The 21,946-nt window shown below is 27.1% G+C and overlaps 1 protein-coding gene across 1 annotated transcript; it reads left to right on the forward strand.

The window, feature by feature from the left end:
- The first annotated feature begins 5,915 nt into the window (after window positions 1-5,915).
- LOC124914518 (mitogen-activated protein kinase 19-like) lies at window positions 5,916-9,315 on the forward strand. Its single transcript, XM_047455091.1, has 10 exons — window positions 5,916-6,417; window positions 6,518-6,926; window positions 7,022-7,149; window positions 7,221-7,280; window positions 7,588-7,737; window positions 7,835-7,990; window positions 8,067-8,278; window positions 8,362-8,457; window positions 8,650-8,729; window positions 8,840-9,315. The coding sequence occupies exons 1-10, from the start codon at window positions 6,394-6,396 to the stop codon at window positions 9,103-9,105; spliced, it is 1,581 nt and encodes a 526-aa protein (XP_047311047.1). The 5' UTR covers window positions 5,916-6,393; the 3' UTR covers window positions 9,106-9,315.
- Window positions 9,316-21,946: the final 12,631 nt, after the last annotated feature.

A 21,946-nucleotide genomic window follows, 5' to 3' on the forward strand; every position in this document is an offset into this window, starting at 1 on the left:
TTATGGGCGGGTCAAATAAATATTTAAATTAAGCTTATGACTTATGACTTGACAAACTGAGAATTTTTTTTTAGAATTATTATTATTATTATTATATATATATATATATTTGTCTTGAATATTTTTATTCTAATTTTAATTTTGTATAGATTTTTCTTTTTATTTAAAATTTTAATTCGTTTATTAATTATAGATGTTAGTTTGTACTGTGTATAAATATTTATTTTATATGTAACTTTCTATTTAAAAAAGTTGATTGGAATTGAGGTAGTTGATTATTAATGGCACATAATTAAATAAAAGATAGACATACCTTTCAAACATGTAAACGCATTAATTATATTTTTTTTTCAACTTAAGTAGATATTTGTGGAATCGAATTGATAAAGTAAAGATAATGATATTTTAATATTAATAATATAGATAAGTACAAATATATATATATATATATATATATATATAATTTTATTATATATAAAAACAAATAATTGATTAATACAATATATAATTCACTTTAAATGGAAAAAAATATTTATATATTTTTATCATAAATTTAATTAAATACATACCAAATATTTATATATGTATTAAACATATATCAATAATTATATATATATTTAATATATAAAAATATATATTATATATTTGCAAAGTATATATTATATATTGAATGAATAATATTAATTTGAATAATGAATTCAATTAAAATTGTATAATACCATCTCGAAGAATTTCTAGCAATTTTTTTATGACAAATTTGTATATAATAAATTTCTTCTTATATAGAACTTTATAAAATTTTAGAAAGTTGTGATTTGTGAAACAAAATTGTCATTATATTTATACCATTAAACTTGTTTATATAAAGATTAAAGCATATAATTATTAAATTATGTAACAATAATCCAACAGATCAGAATAGAAAGGTACTGTGTAACGGCTTAAAATCAGCCAGTCATTCAATTGGAGAGGTTTGGTCCCAACTCCCATCTAATTATCTTCATTTTTTTTTTAAGCCATTTTAATAAGAATGAAAAATAAAATCTTTAATATGTAACATTTTTAAAATTTAACTAATTATAAAATATTAGAATAGACTAAAAATACAAGGTAATAAAATAAGATTATAATATCTTAGGACTTAATATATATTTTTTTTTAAATAAGGCAACCATACCTGACTTTTTTTTTAAAAATTATTTATCTAATAAAAATCGTTTAATCACAACGATAAAAGCATAACATGAAAAATAAATTATGTATACATTAAAAATGAATTGACTAGAAGATCTTCATGAAGAGCATTAAGATCTTCATACGAATCCACCGGTTTTTCGGATGTAATCTCTAACATCGTCATGATAATTTCATTGTGAATAATCCGAAACAGCCTATTTTCATTGTTAAAAATTTTCTGATTTCTTTCCAACCAGATAGTCCACCAGAAAATTATAGGGATAAAATTGTGTTTAATAAAACTTAAAATTAAGATCTAAATACTGAATACAATTTAATGTCTTTAATATCAAGAGATAAAAAATTAAATTAACAAATAAAAATATCTGAAATTTAAGTATTCAATATTTCAGTTAGTTAGATAATATCTAAAACTAATATCTTAACAAATACATCTAGAATATTATAACCTTATTAATAAATTTAATATAATATATTATATTGAAGTATATAATTTAATATATTAAATAAAAATAATTAAAATAAATATTATATTTTATTAACTAATATATATTAAATTATAATTTGTTAACGTAATATATATATATATATATATATATATATATATATATATATATATATATATATATATATATATATATATATATATATATATATATATATAAATAAAAGAGACTAATGAATATATGTATATAAGAGATAATAAAATATATATATTTATCCTAAAAGAATAAAAAAGTTTGTTTACTAATGAGAAAAAAATTGAAAAATTAATACAACTTTATATTTATATATATAAATAAATATGAGAGATAATATATATATATATATATATATTATTTTTTATTTTATAATTAGTTTAGATATAATCCTATTTTTATTTAATAATGTTTAAAAATATATTCTAGTAAAAAATAATTAAATGAATTATGATAAAAAAATAAAAAGAGAGAAAAAAATAAAAATGTAATACGCAACTTATAATATATAACAGTAATTTTATTAAATTTAAAAGGATATATTGGTATGATTTTATTTTATAGCAGCGCGTTAAGTTTGTTCCCTCTTTTAAAATAAGATTTATATTTGAGCTTATTATTTTTAACGTGTTTTTACTTAAGTTTATAGTAATAAGTGATTACAAATATGTGTTATCTAACCTACTTAATTTAAATAAGTCCTTATATATTCAATTAAGTGATAAGTCAAGTTATCAAACACATATCTCGCATTTTTAGTCGCCCGAATTCATGTTTCCCAATAAACACTAGCGGTTTCCGGCATAACTCATTGTATTTCAGTCAAATTCTACAAAAGACTTTATATACATGCAACATCGTGACAATGTAAAAATAGACGAGAAACTGTATTAACATATTTGTAACACATACGACTCGCAATAATCATGTATTTTTTTATACATTTATCGTCAATGAGAATTCCGCCGTGAATACACTCCAACCAAAAAAAATGAGATTTTGGTAGGCATCTTATAGACTCCTATAAATTTTCCCAATAAAGATCAATCGGGCTAACTTTATTGAACAAAATTTAACAATGTGCCGCATGAAAATTATTCAGATCACGCTACCACATAGAATCCCGAGAAGACGTGTTTAACCCCTTATTTTTAACTATGAACAAAAGTTTATCATTGGACAAGTTTTCCTCCCTATTCAATATTCTTTTATATTTGATACGATTAGCAAAACCCCTAGACCGAACATCAAACATATATTTGACCGATGCATTTTTACAAATAGAAATAAAAGCAAGTTCGGGGAAAATATTCTTCAAACATTTACCACCACACCAAGTGTCGTCCCAAAAACTAATCGAACTTTTATCACCCACAATAAGAATGCTCCCGATAAACCTTACACATGGCATAAATATCACCAAATGTTGCATCCCATGGCTCTATAAGAATTATTGGTGAACCAACTAGACTTATCATGACCATAATTATATTTAAACAATTTAGCTCAAATACTCTCTTGCTCAGATGCAAATCTACTACACTATTTGGATAATAAGGCTTTATTAAAAAAAATAAGATCGTAGATTCTCAACCCCCTACTCTTTTATTAATTTAACCTTATCTCAACTCACTAAATGAGAAAATGAGGAATTATATGATCCCCATAAGAATTTACACATAATTCTCTCCATCTTCATGGTCACACACTTTGGGAGGACAAATAGAGACATCATATAATTTGACATTGAAGAAAAAACACTCTTGATAAGGACTAAACGATCTCCCTTAGAAATCATCTTACTTTTTCAAATGGGAAGCTTCCTCTCCATCTTACTAACGATCGGGTCTTAAGAACTTTTGGAGCTAGCTTTAGTCCCTAAAGAGAGCCCGAGATACGTAGACAGAGAAATCCAAATTTTAAATCCCATAATACATGTCAATCTAATATTTCTCCTAGACGAAATTAAATTAGAGAGGAAAATATTAGACTTACCCAAATTAACACGCAGTCCCAAACACGCTTCAAATAAGTAGAGAATATCATAAAGGTGTTTGACATTTATCTTAGTAGTCTGAATAATGCAAAGAGTGTCATATGTAAATAATAAATGAGACATTAAGATTGAATATCATCTGAAACTGCACTTCACCCCACGAAACAAACCCGCATTTTCGACTAAAAAGATCTTGTATAACAATAACAAATAAGAAAAGGGAAAGATGGTCCCTTATCTTAAACCCCTTAAATTCTAAAAAAAAAAAAACTATAAGAGCTCTCATTCACGGTAACAAAGAATTTTATTGTCCATACTTAAAATTTAATCCACGCAATATATTTCTTCTACCCTAATATAAAAAAGACAGCCATACATTACTATATTATATTATATAATAATAATGATTAACTCAAGTATATAATCACCCTATTTTAATTTTTATATTCATCTATAAAATTAAATATAAATTACAAATTTTAATTAGTTTATTGTTAAAGTTTTAATACTTTATAATAAGATAAATATTTAAATTCAGCTAAATATAAAAGTTCAAGAGTTTTTTTCAATAGTTTTTTTAATATGAACTTGAGAAATAATATTTTTATACACAAAAATGTATTTATCCAATTCAAAATTTTGATATTTTATTTACAAACATGACTAGTGGTCTAAATTGAAAATTTGAAATAAATATATTAAATATTAAAATAATGAGTTTTCCATTTTGTATGTATAAAAATTTGTGTGTTTAGTTGAAGTAAATAAAAGATAATATTAAAGGAGTACATTTTTTTTTTAAAAATTTTGTAAACTATTCTAGATAACTATTTAATTTTCAATCTACAATTTTTGAGGTATTAATTTATTTTCTTCAAGCTATATTTTCACCCCTGTAATGCATTTGTATAATTATAATAATTTATAATATTAAATTTGTATTTAATCAGTAGAATTTAGATTAGTCGATTTTATTTATTTTTGTTTTAAAATATTTTATTTTATTTTATTTTTATTTGGTATCTAGTCACCATAATTTTCACGTCTATAGATCTCACAGCGTCTTCCTAAGGAGATCTTTCTAGTTTAATTAAGAATTAAATCATCCTCTAACTGAAAATAAATTACTATCTAAATAAGTATATCAAATTCATGTTAAACTAATAATTATTTAAATAAGTGTTAAACCTATTATATATTAGGTTATTAGGTGATCGGCATTGAACTAAGTCGTTTCTTTTTACATAATTTTAAACCCGGCTCTATTACATTGATTATAGTCTATCAAAATCCTATATTTAGTAATGATTGAATGCATCATATATTGAGTTAATTCGATAAACTTTAAAATATTCAATTGTATACCTCCAATTATTCATATTCGACAAATTTGTAAACTAATTTTAATAAACTTTATTATTAATTAAACAAACTATAATCATAAAAACAATTTCAAAAAATATATATTTTTATTTATCTTAATTTAATTAATATATTCAAATGAATATCATATTAGTTAATTTATTTGAACAAATCCTCTATATGAGTATATGAGGCCAATATTATATTTTTGATTCTAATTGAATCCATATCAATTAAAATAATTACATACTATATATATATATATAATAATAATAATAATAATAATAATAATAATTTAACTTAACTTTGAAGTTTATACTATCCTCAAATGTTATTGATTTGTATTTTATTATTTTTGGTCAGTAGATATTCAAATGTAAAAGATTATGTCGGTCAAAAAAATGAAATTTGTTTTTGTTTTTTATTTAATTTGTTATATTTTTTCTTGTTAATTGAAAATATTAATAATTTTATATTAAATTTAATATAAATAATTTTTTTAATTTTTAATTAAATCACTTAAATATTATAATAATTTTTATTTTTGTAAAATTTTATTTTAAATTTTAATTTTTAATTTTTGAGAGTCTGTGTGAAGGGAAGACATAGGCCGGTTTACTATCAAGGACCACCCTAATGAAGACTTGTTATTATAAAGAAAGAAATAAATAAATTGTAGATATACAGAAATTAATTTTCTTCAACGGATAGAAAAAAAGATCAAGTTTTGATAGCTTATATACGAAATTGACTTTTCAATATAAGGTGGGGGCAGGCACAAAAGCGCGGCCCGTAGTACCTCTTCAATCTTCATCACATAAAAAGGAAACAAAAGAAATAAAGAAAGAGAGACGGCACCACAAATACCCACTTTTCCTCTTCATAAAGAAACCCCATCTTCCATTTACTTCTCTCTTATCTCAGATTTCTCCTCCCTAGGGTTTCTTTGTTTTCATCTCCCTTCCTCTCAACCATCTTCTATCCGTTCTTGCTCTGCTTCTTCTGTATTTTTTGACCGGTGAAGTAGATGATATCAAGCTTTTATTCTATTCTATTGTATTCTATTCCAATTGGATGTATATGGTAGGTAAGTAGGTAGTTCAACTTTTATTCTTTAAGAGTCTTTACAGAGAGAGAGAGAGAGGATAAGGTTTTGGGTTTTGAGATTTTGATCCGAATTCGTCGCTGTTGTTCTCTTTGAGCCAAGTGCGGCGCGATCTATCTGCTACCAACTATTCTGTTGATTTCCGGGCGACTTTTGTCTTCAATTAAGTATTTTTCTCTTCTGATTTAAATTTGACGGGTGGAGACTTCCAAAAGAACTCTTTTTTGTGTTGGGTTTCTTAAGATCTCGTGATTATGCAGCAAGATCGGAAAATCAAGGTTAGTTTTTCTTATGAATGTCTCTTTTAACTGGATCAAGTTATTGGGTTTACTTGCTTTTTCTTTTTGACAGACTATGATTGTAATTATCTATTAACAGGATATGAAAGAGATTGACTTTTTCACTGAATATGGAGAGGCTAACAGATATAAGATTCTGGAAGTAGTTGGGAAGGGAAGTTATGGGGTTGTATGTGCAGCCATTGATACACAAACTGGAGGGAAAGTTGCAATTAAAAAGATAACAAACATTTTCGAGCATCTTTCTGATTCTATTAGGATTTTACGTGAGATCAAATTGCTTAGACTTTTGAGGCATCCTGATATAGTTGACATCAAATGTATCATGTTGCCTCCTTCTAGACGCGAATTCAAGGATATTTATGTTGTTTTCGAGCTTATGGAATCCGACCTTCATCAGGTCATCAAGGCAAACGATGACTTGACTGCTGATCACCATCGATTTTTCCTCTATCAGATGCTACGTGCACTGAAGTATATGCATACTGGTAAATTATTCTTTTTAGCAAATCTCACCAGTGAAATTGTTGTAATTTTGATGAGGCATTGTGATGGTATTGATAATTGGACGTATTTATTGCAGCTAATGTATATCATAGAGACCTAAAACCGAAGAATATACTAGCCAATGCAAATTGCAAGCTTAAAATATGTGATTTTGGATTAGCAAGAGTTGCCTTTAGTGATACACCGACGACAACATTTTGGACGGTATTAGATCAAATCATGAAGTTATTTTTCAAGAACATCTTCTTTATTTTAAATTTTACTCGTTATTTCAGGATTATGTGGCTACAAGATGGTATAGAGCTCCGGAGCTTTGTGGGTCATTCTTCTCAAAGGTATATAAATAGCTCCTTAGCTTCCAAAACTATGTCTCTTTATCTGAGTCTGAATTGCCTATATGTATGCATGTCTGTTTGTGTGATAAGGGGTTCTTTAGGGTTTAGGGTTTTTGAGTAGAATATGTTCGTAGTGAGTGTCTTTTAAGTAGATTAAAATACTTCTTGTTCAGGAGAGGACAGTTGAGTTGTTTTCCTGGGAGTTGAAATACCTGTCCTTCAGGTAACTGTGTCGGTTACCATTTATGATCCCGTTTTAACATACGGGGAACTGATTTTAGTCGCATTCTCTCTTACGGTTTTGCAGTATACACCCGCCATTGATATCTGGAGTATTGGCTGCATTTTTGCGGAGGTTCTTACAGGGAAGCCTCTATTTCCGGGGAAAAGTGTCGTTCATCAGTTGGATTTGATCACCGATCTTCTTGGTACACCTTCAGGCGATACTGTGACCGGGGTATGTTATTGACTTATATAAGTCGATTTTCTTAAATTTACTTAAATTTGAATTATGGGTGAATTTAATTAAGCTTGTTGTGTTGTTCTTTTTGTAGATTCGTAATGATAAGGCTAGAAAGTACTTGACATCTATGAGAAGAAAGAATTCCGTAGCATTCACTGAGAAGTTTACGAATTCGGATCCTTTAGCGGTCAACTTGCTGAAAAGATTACTAGCGTTTGATCCGAAGGATCGACCCACTGCAGAAGAAGTAAGTTTTGTCTTTTTTGGTTCTGTTGTAGTCTGAATATGAGTTTTTCTAAGAATCGTCTATTGGGTTGTTGTAGGCACTGGCTGATCCTTATTTCAAGGGTTTAGCTAAAGTTGAAAGGGAACCGTCTTGTCTACCCATCTCGAAGCTAGAGTTTGAGTTTGAGAGAAGGCGGGTGAATAAGGACGATATTAGAGAGTTAATATTTCGAGAAATTCTTGAATATCATCCTAAGATGCTCAAGGATTACATGGCTGGTAATGAAGGACCAAATTTTGTGTATCCTAGGTTGGACATCTTTCTTTAACTTCAACATGTTTGTTTTATATGTTATGCTAAATTATTAACCATCCCAATTTCATTGCTTATAGTGCTGTTGGTCAATTCCAAAGGCAATTCGCATATCTCGAGGAAAATAGTGGTCGTGCCATTCCACCACCAGAAAGGAAACATGTCTCACTTCCTCGGTAAAATACTTCATTCTCTCTAAATTAATATCCAGATGAGATGTTTTTTCATCCGAACTCAAACTCAGATCTAGCTCCAAAACGTGTTTCCAAATGAAATTTTCCAATAAAATGAAGTATATGATTATTTTGAAATAATCCCCACATCAACAAAAAATCCCTCATTGTTTTATTTTTTCTTATCATTTCCAGGTCTACAATAAACACGATATCTCCAAAACCACAATCAAACATGGTGCTACCCTCTCGCCCTCCGCCTAGGGCACCCACAGGTAATAGTTTAACTAGTAGCCTTAATGTTATCTAGTTCAATGAAAGTTTTGAATGAATACTTGAGGTCGAGCAGTTGATGATATTATGATTCTTTTTTCGAATATTACAGCCAAACCAGGAAGAGCTATTGGTGGATCAGTTCTACCTAATAGTGGAAACACAAATGATACATTTGGTTCTCGGGTTTCTTCTATCTACGATAGCCTTACCCCTTCCCACAGAACAATATCTCCCGGATTGTCAAGAAGTAGAACAACCAATAATCAAGAAAAAGAGGACCAATTATCCAGATTAATGCAGCGAAAGTCTCAGTTTAGCGCGATTGCAGTTGCTAACAGGGAGGTAGGAACAGTTGAGATTGGATTATCTTTATAAAATCAGTCTTTGTGTACATACAGTTTTATTAGAGAAAAGTGGTATTTGAGATTTGGCACCAATTCTTGTTTGAAATGAGCTCCTTGTATTACTTTTCTTTTTTTTATTAATTTTTAGGGGTTCACTTTGTAATTTCTTTTAGTTCAGTCACACGGACGCTGATTTGATTCATATGTTCAGCATTGATAATAATATTTCTGTTAAACTAGACTTTTAAAGTAATTGTTACAATATTATAATATATATATATATATATATATTTATTAATTTATTGATAAATTATTAAAAATGGGAAAATTTGATGAAATTTCCTTAAATATGGCTTCATTTAATTTTTTTACAAGTGCAAATTAAATTTGCTGGTGACATTTTTATATTTTTTTACGAAATTATTCATGTCGCGAGACGCAACTGCCGGTTTACGAGACGCAATAAAACCGAGACGCAATAGGATGCTATGTGAAATTCAATAATGCTTTATGAAAAGTCTGAAATCGCGAGACGCAATCAGCATTCGGGAGAGACAATTTTTTTATCTTTTATTTTTTGAAAAATTTACAAAAAAAAATAAAATTGCGTCTCGCGAATACCGATTGCGAGACGCAATTGGGATTGCGTCTCGCGATTATAGACATTTCGTAACGGGGCATTTTCGTAAAAAAAAAAATGTCTGTCAAAAAAATAAATAAAGGCATTATTAGGGTCATTCAGTCAAATTTTCCTTAAAAATTCCTATTAATTATGTTTTATAAATTAATTAATTATTAAATTTTTATACATCTCGTGCATTGTTACAGGTAAGGACATAAAAAAATTATTATTTATATATAAATATTTTAAATAAAAATAATATTATTTAAATCTATGAATTAGTTTTAATTGATAAAAATTAAATTCAATTTCAGGTTTACTTATTAATTTTTTTTTATTAAATTACTAATCAAATTATATAAAATTTTACTAAAATTAATATTTTTTTATTATTATATACTTATTTTAAAAATAAAAATATATAAAAAAAATGTAACTAATTTTTTAATTTTTTAAAATTTTTAAAATTTGTAATAATTTAATTATTTAATAACCAAAATTAATAAGAATGTACATTTATAATAAAATAAATAAATAAATATAATAGATAATTAGACAAATATAAAATAATATTTAAAATTAATATATATAAATAATTTTAATAAATAAGTGATAATAAAATTGTTCTTATACATGAATGTCTTAATTTGTTTTTTAAAATAATAAATTATTATAATAAATAATTAGATAAATATTAAAAATAATTAAATAAAAAATATATATGCTAATAAAACAATTGTCACAATCTTAATTTATTTTTTATAATAATAAATTGTTAAAACCAATTTAATATATATATATATATATATTTTTTTTTTTCTTAATAATAAAAAATTCTTATATACATTTCTTAATAAATATAAAGCTTACCATATTTAATTAAATATATTTTCAATTTTTTAAATTTAAATTTATTTATTATTTTATTTTATAATTTTTATTTTTAACAAACTTTTTTTATTTATTTTATTTTAGTCTTTTTAATTAATAATATATTAAATATATATTAATGTTTTTTTGATTTTTTTAAAAATAATTTAATGGTTTAAAAGTTAACATATATTTAGTTAAATATATTTTTAAATTTCTTTTCTAATTTATATATATTTTAAAATATATATAACATTATAAAATAAAATAACAAATATTTATTATATTTTTATGGATTTATATATATATAATTAATTATTTTAATACTAAAAAAGAAAAAAAAATGCATTATTAATAAAAATTCACATAAAAATTTTGCGATCTAAGGATGCATTCTTAAATTAAGTATAAATGTTAATATTTTAACTGTTAATAAACCACTTATAATTATAATTGTTGAAATAATTTTATTTTTAGTATATATTTTTGTAAGTTATATATTATATAAATTTTTTTATTTATACAAAACAAATATAATAAAAATAATTATATTTTTTTATTTAAAATTAAATGAAAATATTTAGTTAATTATGATATATGTACATGAATATATAAGTACAATAATTTGTTTTTGAATTTATTTTATTTTTATTTTTTTGTGTCCATCGTACATTAATTTACTTAATATTTATTAAAAATATTTAATAGTTTGAACATTCTTGGATTTGACTCACCTTCCGTGAAGAATTTTGCGATTTTGAATGATGCATTTTTAAACATTGGAGTAACTTGTGATTTTCAATAGATATAGTTATGTTTATCAAGTTTTACGCTTTCAGGTATTATTGGTAGATCTGAGAAGTGATATTGTTCTTCCATTGAAATCGTTTTCGAAGGTTTTTTCTTATAAGCTCTGATACCAAGTTTGATTTCTAGAATTGATAAAATAAACAATTATTATTTGATTGAGTTTTGAAGAGAAAGATTGAAATAATATTATTGATTATTGAAATAATATTATTGATTAAATGAACAGTAATTTATCTATTTATAATATTAATAAAAAAGATAAAAGAAAACTTATTAATTAGTTATTATATTTAGTCTAATTAATTAATAGGAGATAAATAAATAATTTCTCTTATTTATTTAATAGTTTATCAGAACTCAATCAAAATGGTTCTTGTTTATATTATTAATTCTAAAATCAAATTTGGTATTAAAATTTATAAAAGAAAAGTACTCCCGAAAATAATTTCAATAGAAGAACAATATCACTTTTCAATTCTACCAATAATAACTGGAAACGTAAAACTTTATAAACACAACTATATCTATTGGAAATCACAAGTTACTCAAATTATAATAAGTTATGATTTTATTGATATAGTAGAAGAGAATCTTAAAACTCATCATAAATTTCTTTAAGAATCAGATGATCAAAATAATACAATGACTATACTTCTTATTAGAAGATGTTCCAAGATTATATAAGAATGTACTAACGAAAATTTCTAATTATTGTGATAGTAATATGAAATTGGACAAGGTTAGAGTCAATGACAAATCTTGAAATACACGTCTTAGACATAATGTCATTAAAATATACACTCTTTAATGGAGTTATCAAATTTGACTATGTAAGTCAAAAATAAGATTGTGGATCTACTTACCAAATTATTGAATATAGAGTTAGTTTAAAAGTCTTTTAAAATATTTGAACCTACTATAAGTTGGTATGAAAGAAAACTCAATATATGCATACTAAAGAACCCAAGAACTAGGTTCAATGAGACTGACTTGGAAAATTATTGTTAAGGATTAATCCTATAACGTAACAATATATATTTTGACAAGGATAAACATATTGTTTTTAATGATTCTTTGTGAGCGAAGAGATCACCTATGTGAGGGAGAAGTGGGTCGGCTTCAAAGAATTGCATACTCTCACAGAACCATGCACGCGTTCCATTGCCAAAATGGACAGAACTATGAGAGCTTGACACGTATCAAGAAGAATTCTATATGAAAATGTGTATTCATTTACACAAACGATAAAATAGCTCAAGGAAATTGAGTCTACTAATCAACTAGTAAAATTATATGCTTTCATAAGGGAATGTTCAAAATGTTACACATTCTTATCATATATATAATTCAACTGTTGAACCTTTCACAAATTAATATTTCAATTTCAATTAATTTTGGAAATTGTTTGAATTAAACCAATTCTAGTAATGAATGAAAATAAGAATGTGAGTAAATAAAATTAAATAAAATTCAAACTTAATTCTTGAATTAACGATTATTTTTAATCCAAATAATAATTAAATGTTAATTGTTTAATTATTATTTAATATTTAATTAGAAAATTAAAGTATAATATTATGATAAACATTCAACTTTAATTGACATATCAATTGGCTAACGTATGGACTACTCTATTAGCTAGCATGGAATGTCTAACATTGTATCTCAGCAAATCATTTTATAGGCAACAATGTTAATTAGCAAATAAATTCTCAATATTTATTATTATTAATCGTTTGGATGATTTTATTCGAAGGTTTAATTCTCAACAATATATACACATTTATTATTCATTTTTCACAACATATCACAACATTCTCTATATCATTCTCTCTCTAAGATTTCTAAGAGATTTTTTTTTTGTCTCTACATTTTCTTTTTAAACCCGGTAATATTTCAAGTAGATTGTCAAGTTCAATGCATAGTGATTCTAGTGTAGAATCACTATTGAATTCGTTGTACACTGGAATACAACTATCTGTGATAAACTCTAATACAAATGAGAGACAATGAAACTATTTTAAGGATAATATGTCCAACACATGCCTCAAATAAAGCCTCTAAATCGGTGACTTTGTTTTCTGTAGATTATAGTTATATTTTTTTGTAACATCGTATTTATATATGTTTTATTTAATTTAAAGACAAGAATTACTAACACTTACAAGCTGCAAGCTTTTCGCAATGGGAAGCACGAAAAAGCAACCATATATTTTCTTTATAGAGTGTTCATACTTGAGAAGAAGAATAATGCCTCCTCTAAATCGATGAGACTTTTTCTTAGTTCAACATCATTTATTCCCAATCTAGTTGAAATTTTGACTTTTACAGAGTGATTGAGGGGGAGAGTCCGGGAAGAAGAATGGGAAGAGGAGGGCTATAGGTATTTAGAATTTTATGTTTAAAAAATAATGAGTTCATTTTTAGTGACTTTTTAAATAAATATATATAAATTTCATGTATGAAATTATTAGTTGGACATCCTAATTAGTTTGCTAAAAGTCTTATATTCATTAAAAAAAAAAACCTAAATTTTGAAGTTTGAAAATCTCAATTTACCTCTTCATATTTAACAAATATGTTTTAGTCGAGTTGGCTTTGGAGATATACAGAATAGAGACTCAATTCTATATAAATTAAATAAATTGATATATTATTTATTCTTCTAAAAACGATTTATATGTATTAATATTTTATAATTTTCTTCTCGAGTGTCTATTCACTCTAAACTGTTTTTGTATTTTGTATTTTCGTTATTATTTTCATGTTTTGTTTTCTTTTTCTTATATTTTCACATAATCAGGTTCCACTAATTTTCATATTTTCTTTATTTATATATATATATAATTAATTTTTTCTTATTTAAAATCTAATTAATTTAACTTTTCACATTTTTAAACTTAATTTTTCTTCCTTATATAGTTTTAAATTTATAAATTTTTTTTTTAAATGAGTATTCTTATCTTTATTAGATTTTGTATATTTATTTTATTTTAGTAAAAATTTTCGTGGAAGGTCAGGAAAAAAAAGTACCAGATTCTCCTATAGGTGAACCTCTACCAATTTCTTCGAAGATATAGGATAGAAGCCCATTTTGGGGTATTTCTTCGGTGACTCGAGGCAGGGACCAGTGTAAGATCAGACGATCAATCTTGTGCTTTTAGGTAGAGAGAAGGGAAACACACGGAAGGCATGACCTTTCTCTTTTCAACTTCGCCTACTTCTTTCTCACTCTCTCTTCGAGGCAACAAAGCATCGCCCACATAAGCTCCTTCTAGAAAACTCCAAACGACGACCCCTAAATCAAATGATTCTAAGGAATTTACGAGGACTTTTTTTCAGAGAGGGAGACGGGAGAGGCTTTTGGAGAAAAAAAAAGGGTTGACTCTAAGAAGGAAAGAAGGGTCCTCGAACTTTCGAAGACAAAAACTTTTGTAAGCTTTTGATCATTTCTATAGTTTATAAGAAAATATTTAGTCTCCTTCTGTTTTGTTTAGATCAGTGAGTTAAAATTGTAGTCCGCTCGCCCAATTATTCTTAGATTCACTTAGACGTGCTAAATGGATTTAGCATCTTAATGCTTTCTTTGAAAATCTGAAATGAATTGAAGGTTGATTTTTGAAAAAATGATAGGGTATTAGCTGTGTAGATCTGATTTCTTGAATGCTTAATTCTTTATTTTCAAACGGTATGCATATAATGTCATTTAGAAAATAAGAATGCTTATGATGTTTGTATGTGGTCGAAAATGAGAAGCCAATTCTCGGGATCGACCCCACTTCTACATTTAGCGTGTTTGCTTTTTAAAGGTAGCGGCGCTAAGGCGGGGGAGAAATTCTCAATTGAGGGTATGATATCTTACGTCGATGGATTCACTTGACTTGTTGGGGTTTAACCTTCTCTTATGGCATAATTAGATAAAAAAAAACAGATCACTAATATTCATCGATCTCCACGTCAGAGGTTTGATTTCGTGCTTACTATACTTATGTAATTATGTGTATGCATAGAGTTAGATAGGCGTCCACGAGTATTTTTTCTAACTTTAAAAAATCATCATATTTCTAACTTTAAAAAAACATCATATTTGTTTGTCTTTGGTATTTATCTTGTAGGAAGGTCTAAGCTCGACACCATGACTCTTATTGATTTATGTCATCCATCACGAGCATAATGGTCTGAACCACGCGACGTTTAAACTAGACGAGATGCCATCTTTCAAAGATGATGTCTTAACCATAAAGTTCATGATCAACCATATGTCATATGTTATTCTTCCAAGTGGAGTGACACAAAGATGATGGCAATCTCGACAAGAAAGATTTGATCTTTGTGCCCGACGAGCAAACCAAGACAAATGAAAGGAAAATGTAAAATGGCGAGGAAAGAAAGAGTTCAAAGAAAACTTTGTTCCATTTTCATATCTTTTTTTTATAATGACTTTTCAAAACATTGAGTGTATTTGTAAAGAGAGGACGATGGGTGAAGGTTTGTAACGATTCATATGATTTATGACTAACCCCCATATTTTTATTTTTAATAAGAATGACGAGTTGGAAAATGTGTGCTTATTTTCTCATAAGTATGCATAAATGACAACACGATTGGCATGTGATTGATGTGACTTATTTTCTTAACCCTCTTTCGAGATCGTTGTTCATGATGAACCAAAAACAAGATATATTCAATAAAATTATCACAAAAGTCATATAGTTGATTAGGCTTCATACACACAACACGGGTCATCATTATGAATAACACACTCATGCTAATTGTCTTCTCTTTGCTTTGAGACAAGGACGATCATGTCATCTGAATGAATACATTTCTTGATCTACACAACGAACATGAGAAACGCAAAGATGATAGTGGAAATCATTTACCCAGAGTCCTATACATTGGTATGCTAAACATAATAAACGTAAACCCATTTTATTCTCTTGAAGAATCTTTGTATTCATTCGAACAAAAAGAGTAACTAGAAAATCTAACCACATGATAATGTAGCAATGCATAGTGGATTCACGAGCATGCCCAAAATACTAACTCGATGTAAAAGTTGAGAGACGAGGCACTCTATTGATGGGAGGTCCATTATAGTTTGATGGAGTTGTGCATACTACCATATGTATAAACAATGACATATCGAAGCGACTCAAGAATGCAAAAATGTTAAGGATGAACCCGTGATCCATGATGGTCACACCTATTCATCAATCTTAAAAATCAAGACACGATCTCTTGATCATAACCCACAACTTCGGATCTCTTGAGCTCAATTGAAGATCAAATACAAGGATGAGAATGAATATCACTCCTCACTGTCTAATACATTTGGTACACTCAACAAACTTAAAGTGACCTCGTCATATCATTTTGAAGAATCTTTGATTCCATTTGAACAAAAGGGGTAACTAGAACATCCAAACATGTATATGGAGTAATGAATTGTGGATAAGAAAGAATGCGAGAAATGTTAACTCAGTATAAAAAGAAAGAGATGATACACTCCACTAATGTGAGACCTATTATAGTTTTGACATGGCGCTAACGAGTTATCATATGACATCTTAGATAAACTCAAGCATGTGACGATGTTAGATATGGATATAAAGTTGATGATGTTTGTGCTCATTCATTAGTTTTCTAATTAGGACATAATCTCTTGATCATAAACAATGAATCCATGTCCCCAAGACCATGACTAGAGCTTAGACTCCAGAACAATTATTGTGGATGAAGAATCTAAACTTTTACTTGAGCTAGCGAGTCAAATATCTTAGGTAAATCATGAAATACAATGAAGTATCTCCTAGAAAATATGAACACAAAATCAAGACATTATCTCTTGATCATAGAAAATGACTTTAGATCCCAAGAACGATTAGAGCTCAAACTCTAAGGAAATTCTCGTGGAAGAAGAATTCCAACGTTTACTCGAGCTAGAGAGTCAAACATCTAAATTAAATCACATAAAATAATTTAGAATCTACTAAACAACCGTAGCACAAGATTTCCCATACTTGAGTGATGGTACACTTAGAAGTCTAAAAATATCATGAATGAAGAATTTGGAAACGATTGACACACTGTAAGATTGCATTTGCATATGCATGCATTAACATCATTTACATTGAAAATATGGACATAAAAAATATTAAAAATGATAAAAACATTCACAAGAATAAAACTCTAGTTTTACACTAATGACACTTAAAAAAATGATGAATAAAAAACAATAAAAAAAGTAAATCACCAAAATAAATAAAAAACAATAAAACCCTAGTTCTAATGCTAAGGATTTTCTAATAAAATAAATCATAGTTCATACACTAAGTCATTTTTAAAATAGAAAAATGTAAAAAATGAAAACAAAATAAATGAAAAAGAGTTTTCATGACCAGAAACTACGTAATGATTTGATTCTTTTCTAAAAGATAATTAGGCAGCCTATTCATTAAGTCCGGTCACAATCATCAATTTTCTTTTAAATGTTAAAAATTAATAGGACAATGATCCTTATTTCAAAAGAATAAAAAACAAACAAATCATTATGTGAAGACTAGAGTATTCTTCAGAAAATGTGAATAAAATAACTAATTCTAAAAAAACCAACAACAAGCAAAATTAGTTTAAGATCAAGCTCTCTTCTAGCATTCTAACCTGCCCTTAGGTTTTTTCTTTGGACGAAGAATCTATATTCGTATGCAAACAGTTTTACATGCAAAGTGATTCGCTCTCATCCACTCGACTTCCAACGAGAACGTTGATATAAGAGGCTCCCTAACTTCGATTATTCAAAGTTCAAGACATGTTTGGCTGAAAAGTTTCATACATCTTCAGATGCGTTCAAACGTAATCAGTCTGCCGAGATGGCGCGACAATGCTCAAGGAATTGACTAAATAAACAAGTCAGTCCAAGCTATCTTTGACAAACTCTTGGATTTAGGAAGCCAAGTGAGAAGGGCTCCAAATTTTTCCATAGGAGATGAAAAAGTTCACATGACCAACTAGATTGACAGATGCATAATCTTCAGATGCAACCCTCCAAAACTAAAATAGACAAAATGGAAAATAATGGTTATCTTCTTATTCAATCAGTGATGTTATATAAGACGTTTATCCCCAACGACGCATCGTACAACACCTAAAATAAAACTAAATAACTACGCGACATAAGATGTCTATCCTGGATAGCACATTGTAAGTCATCTAAAATAACTAACAAGTAATGTAAACTGACTATCCATGATAACGCATTGCAAAACCATCAAACCCTAATAGGAGTCTAAGGCTAATCAAGTATTGCATTAAAGGATGACATCACTTGCCCGATAAATGAGATTGACAGATGTAAAATCTTCATATACAACCCTCCTATAGTGGAAGAAAAGAAAAAAGGAGTGTTTTATCCTTTATATGCAAATTACTTTAATCTCAATGCATTGTAAGACGTCTATCACCGACAACGCATTCTAAGTCATCCAAAAAAAAGAATAAAAAATATGCGATGCAAAACGCATATCCTTGATAACACGTAGTAAGCCATCTTAAATTAAAAAGAAATGGTCATAAAATGTAAGTTGCTTATCGTAAATAGTACATTCTAAACCATTCATAAAAAAATAGATTAAAAAAATAAACTCTAGTTCACACTTGGGGGCATTCTAAAAAATGAAAAACGAAGAGAAAAAAATTAGAGAATAAAACTATAATTCACACTAAGGGCATTTCTAAAATAAAATCAATGCTTTTACACCTTGAAATACATTTTGACATGATTCCTCTTTCAAGTGGATATGTAGGCAGCCTTGTCTTGAGGCTCGATTATAATAATTTGTCTTCTAAAAATGTGAGTAAATATTGCTAAGATCTCTCTCTAAATAAAGAGAAAAAAATTGAAAACGAGTATCAGTCAAGATGAGAGTGTTTCTCCAATAATCATTTCAAAATGAATTCGATAATTTCCTCGACAGTTCGAGAAAAGCTTTTCGTATACTAGCGACCAAAAAAAGAGAGAAGCTCATTGAAAAGATTTATGACTAAGTTTAAACCACGTGAATAAAGAAAGTTGTTCCACTTCTTAAAAACATGTTTAAAAAAATGAGAAATGACTCGAAACTCAAAGCTTGAAAGATAATAATAAATGATGAACCAAAGTAGTCATCAAGGTTGAGGCATTGAAATTACTAATGCGTGTTCATCTAGACTATTGTCTTTATTGTCCTAAAGTCAAGAATGTGAGTGTATCGATTATGTTAGATATACTCATATTACTAAAAAGAGAAAAAAAAGAGTTTCCCTCATGATTGAGAAATTAAAATTACCACATATTGCTCACCTAGACTCTCATTTTTTTGCTAAAAGCAAGAATATAAGTGTATTGATTCTATTAGATATATTGAGTCTCCATAAAACAAAAAAACAATATAACAACACTCAAAGTAGATGAGACATTGAAATCACCACTCGATATTATTGAGACAAGTGTCTCGATTTGCCCCAAAACAACACGAGTGTACAGATTCTGTCAAATAGTACCCTAAGTACAATAAGAGCTCTCTCAAGTAGAAAATTATGAAGAATCTCTAAAAAAATGGTAAATGAAGCGGGACGAAATTTCAAAGTACACGACGCAAAAAAACCTTGATTTAAGACGTCAGAAATGATGTTTGGGCATAAATATCTCTCACAAAAGTAAACATTTTCAAAATGATCACGAGAATACGGATTCAAGTGCATTATTGATGAAATTTGCGTCGAAATAAAAAGATAAGAAAATTGCAATTCTTTTGAAATAGTCAAAAAGCGACACACAAAATGAGACTCTAAACATGTTTTGATATGTGATTCGTTCTAATCAAGGCACGTCTTAACTCGCAATCAAAAAAGGAAAAGTGAAAAACATATACAAGTTCTAGGGGAATTTTCCAAAATAATTCTCAAATCATGCACTAAGGGAATTTAAAAAAAATAAACATCGTAGTCTTCAAAATAAAATTTAAAAAAAGAAGAGAAAAACCACAGTCATGCATTATGGCATTTTTCAAAAAATAGTTGAAGAGTCAAAGTCTTTACAAAAACCTCCAAGTCATGCACTAAGGCATTTCTCAAAATAATAATGTGTCAAAGTATGTAAAACAAAAGAATAGAAAATCCACAAAATCATTAACTATGGGAATTTTTGAAAAATGAAACTTCAAAGTTTTCAAACAAAAAGAGAAACCTGAATAATGGTAAAAAATGCTTTATAAAAAAAATCCAAAGTGGTTACGACCTGAAATTCAAAAATCCAAAAACAAAATGATGAAACAATCTGAGACAATCTCCTTAGAATTATATCGTATATTTTTCCGCTTTTATGCCTTTTTGAGATCTGTACGTCAAACAAGTATTACACGATATCTTTACACATAAGCGTCCCACCAAGACATTAAGTAATTACAAAGATTAAATAGTAAGTCGCTCATTATGCAAATGACGCAATACAAACCACCCAGTGTGATTAGGCGTCTAGCTCTCTAAACTACGCAATCACAAGACTAGTAAAATTGTTTAGACGTCAATCTACTAAGTTAACGCAAACCTCTAGCTATCTCATGAATTATGTCACGTAACTTGGACTAATTAGACACGTACACTCGGACTAATTAGATACACACCCAATACTAATTACACCCATTGGAAGAAGTTCGTCAGAAAAGATAATTTCTCCCTCTTCAATTTTCGAGTTTCGAGTTTGAGGTCTCTGTATTTTATGCTCTTTTATATATATATATATATATATATATATATATATATATATACTCTTTCTCCTTCAACCTTTCACGTAGGATTTGTGTTATTAAAATTATTTACATTTAACTATATTATATATATATATATATATATATATATAATGTTAAAATTAATAAATTTATACTTAAAAGTTAAATCAAATTTTAGTTTTCAATTTTAAAAAACTTTAATAATAATATATTAAAACTAAATAAAATATATGCTAAACATATTGTATTATAATGATATTAAAATATATAATTGGCCCTGTTTGGTTTGCCTAGCTCAGGAGAGCTTGGTTTCTGGCGTTTACTTTTTAATTTATTTAAATTTTATATTATCTGATTATAGGATTGATTTAGATGAAATAATATTTTAAATAGTATTGACATTCTAACCAATTCAACTAATAATTATTTATATATTAAATTTAACACGAAACTGCATAAGATAAAACAAAGAAAAAAAATTGAAAAATCAAATAATAAAATATTATATATATATATATATATATATATATATATATATATATATATATATATATAAATGACTTATTATTTATTATTTTTGATATTATAAAAATTTCATGGTATATATGACACACAACTCAAAGGGATTAAATTTGATAATTTTGTATGTCTAAAATAAAAATAAACATACAACATTCAATACAATAAAATGACCTCATATCGAAATAATATGACACTACAATCGATTTTGTTGGATTTATAATTCATTTTTTTACAATTTAAGATCGATATAGGTTTTATCAAGTTTTTTTATTTTAAATTTG

Source organism: Impatiens glandulifera, chromosome 9 (genome assembly GCF_907164915.1).
Source record: "Impatiens glandulifera chromosome 9, dImpGla2.1, whole genome shotgun sequence".
NCBI lineage: Eukaryota > Viridiplantae > Streptophyta > Magnoliopsida > Ericales > Balsaminaceae > Impatiens > Impatiens glandulifera.

Excerpts from the sequence above, each read along its gene's own strand:
- LOC124914518 (XM_047455091.1), top strand. The coding sequence starts at position 6,394 with ATGCAGCAAGATCGGAAAATCAAG. Across the intron at positions 7,281-7,587 it reads GTGGGTCATTCTTCTCAAAG|TATACACCCGCCATTGATAT; the intron begins GTATATAAATAG and ends ACGGTTTTGCAG. Across the intron at positions 7,738-7,834 it reads CAGGCGATACTGTGACCGGG|ATTCGTAATGATAAGGCTAG; the intron begins GTATGTTATTGA and ends TTCTTTTTGTAG.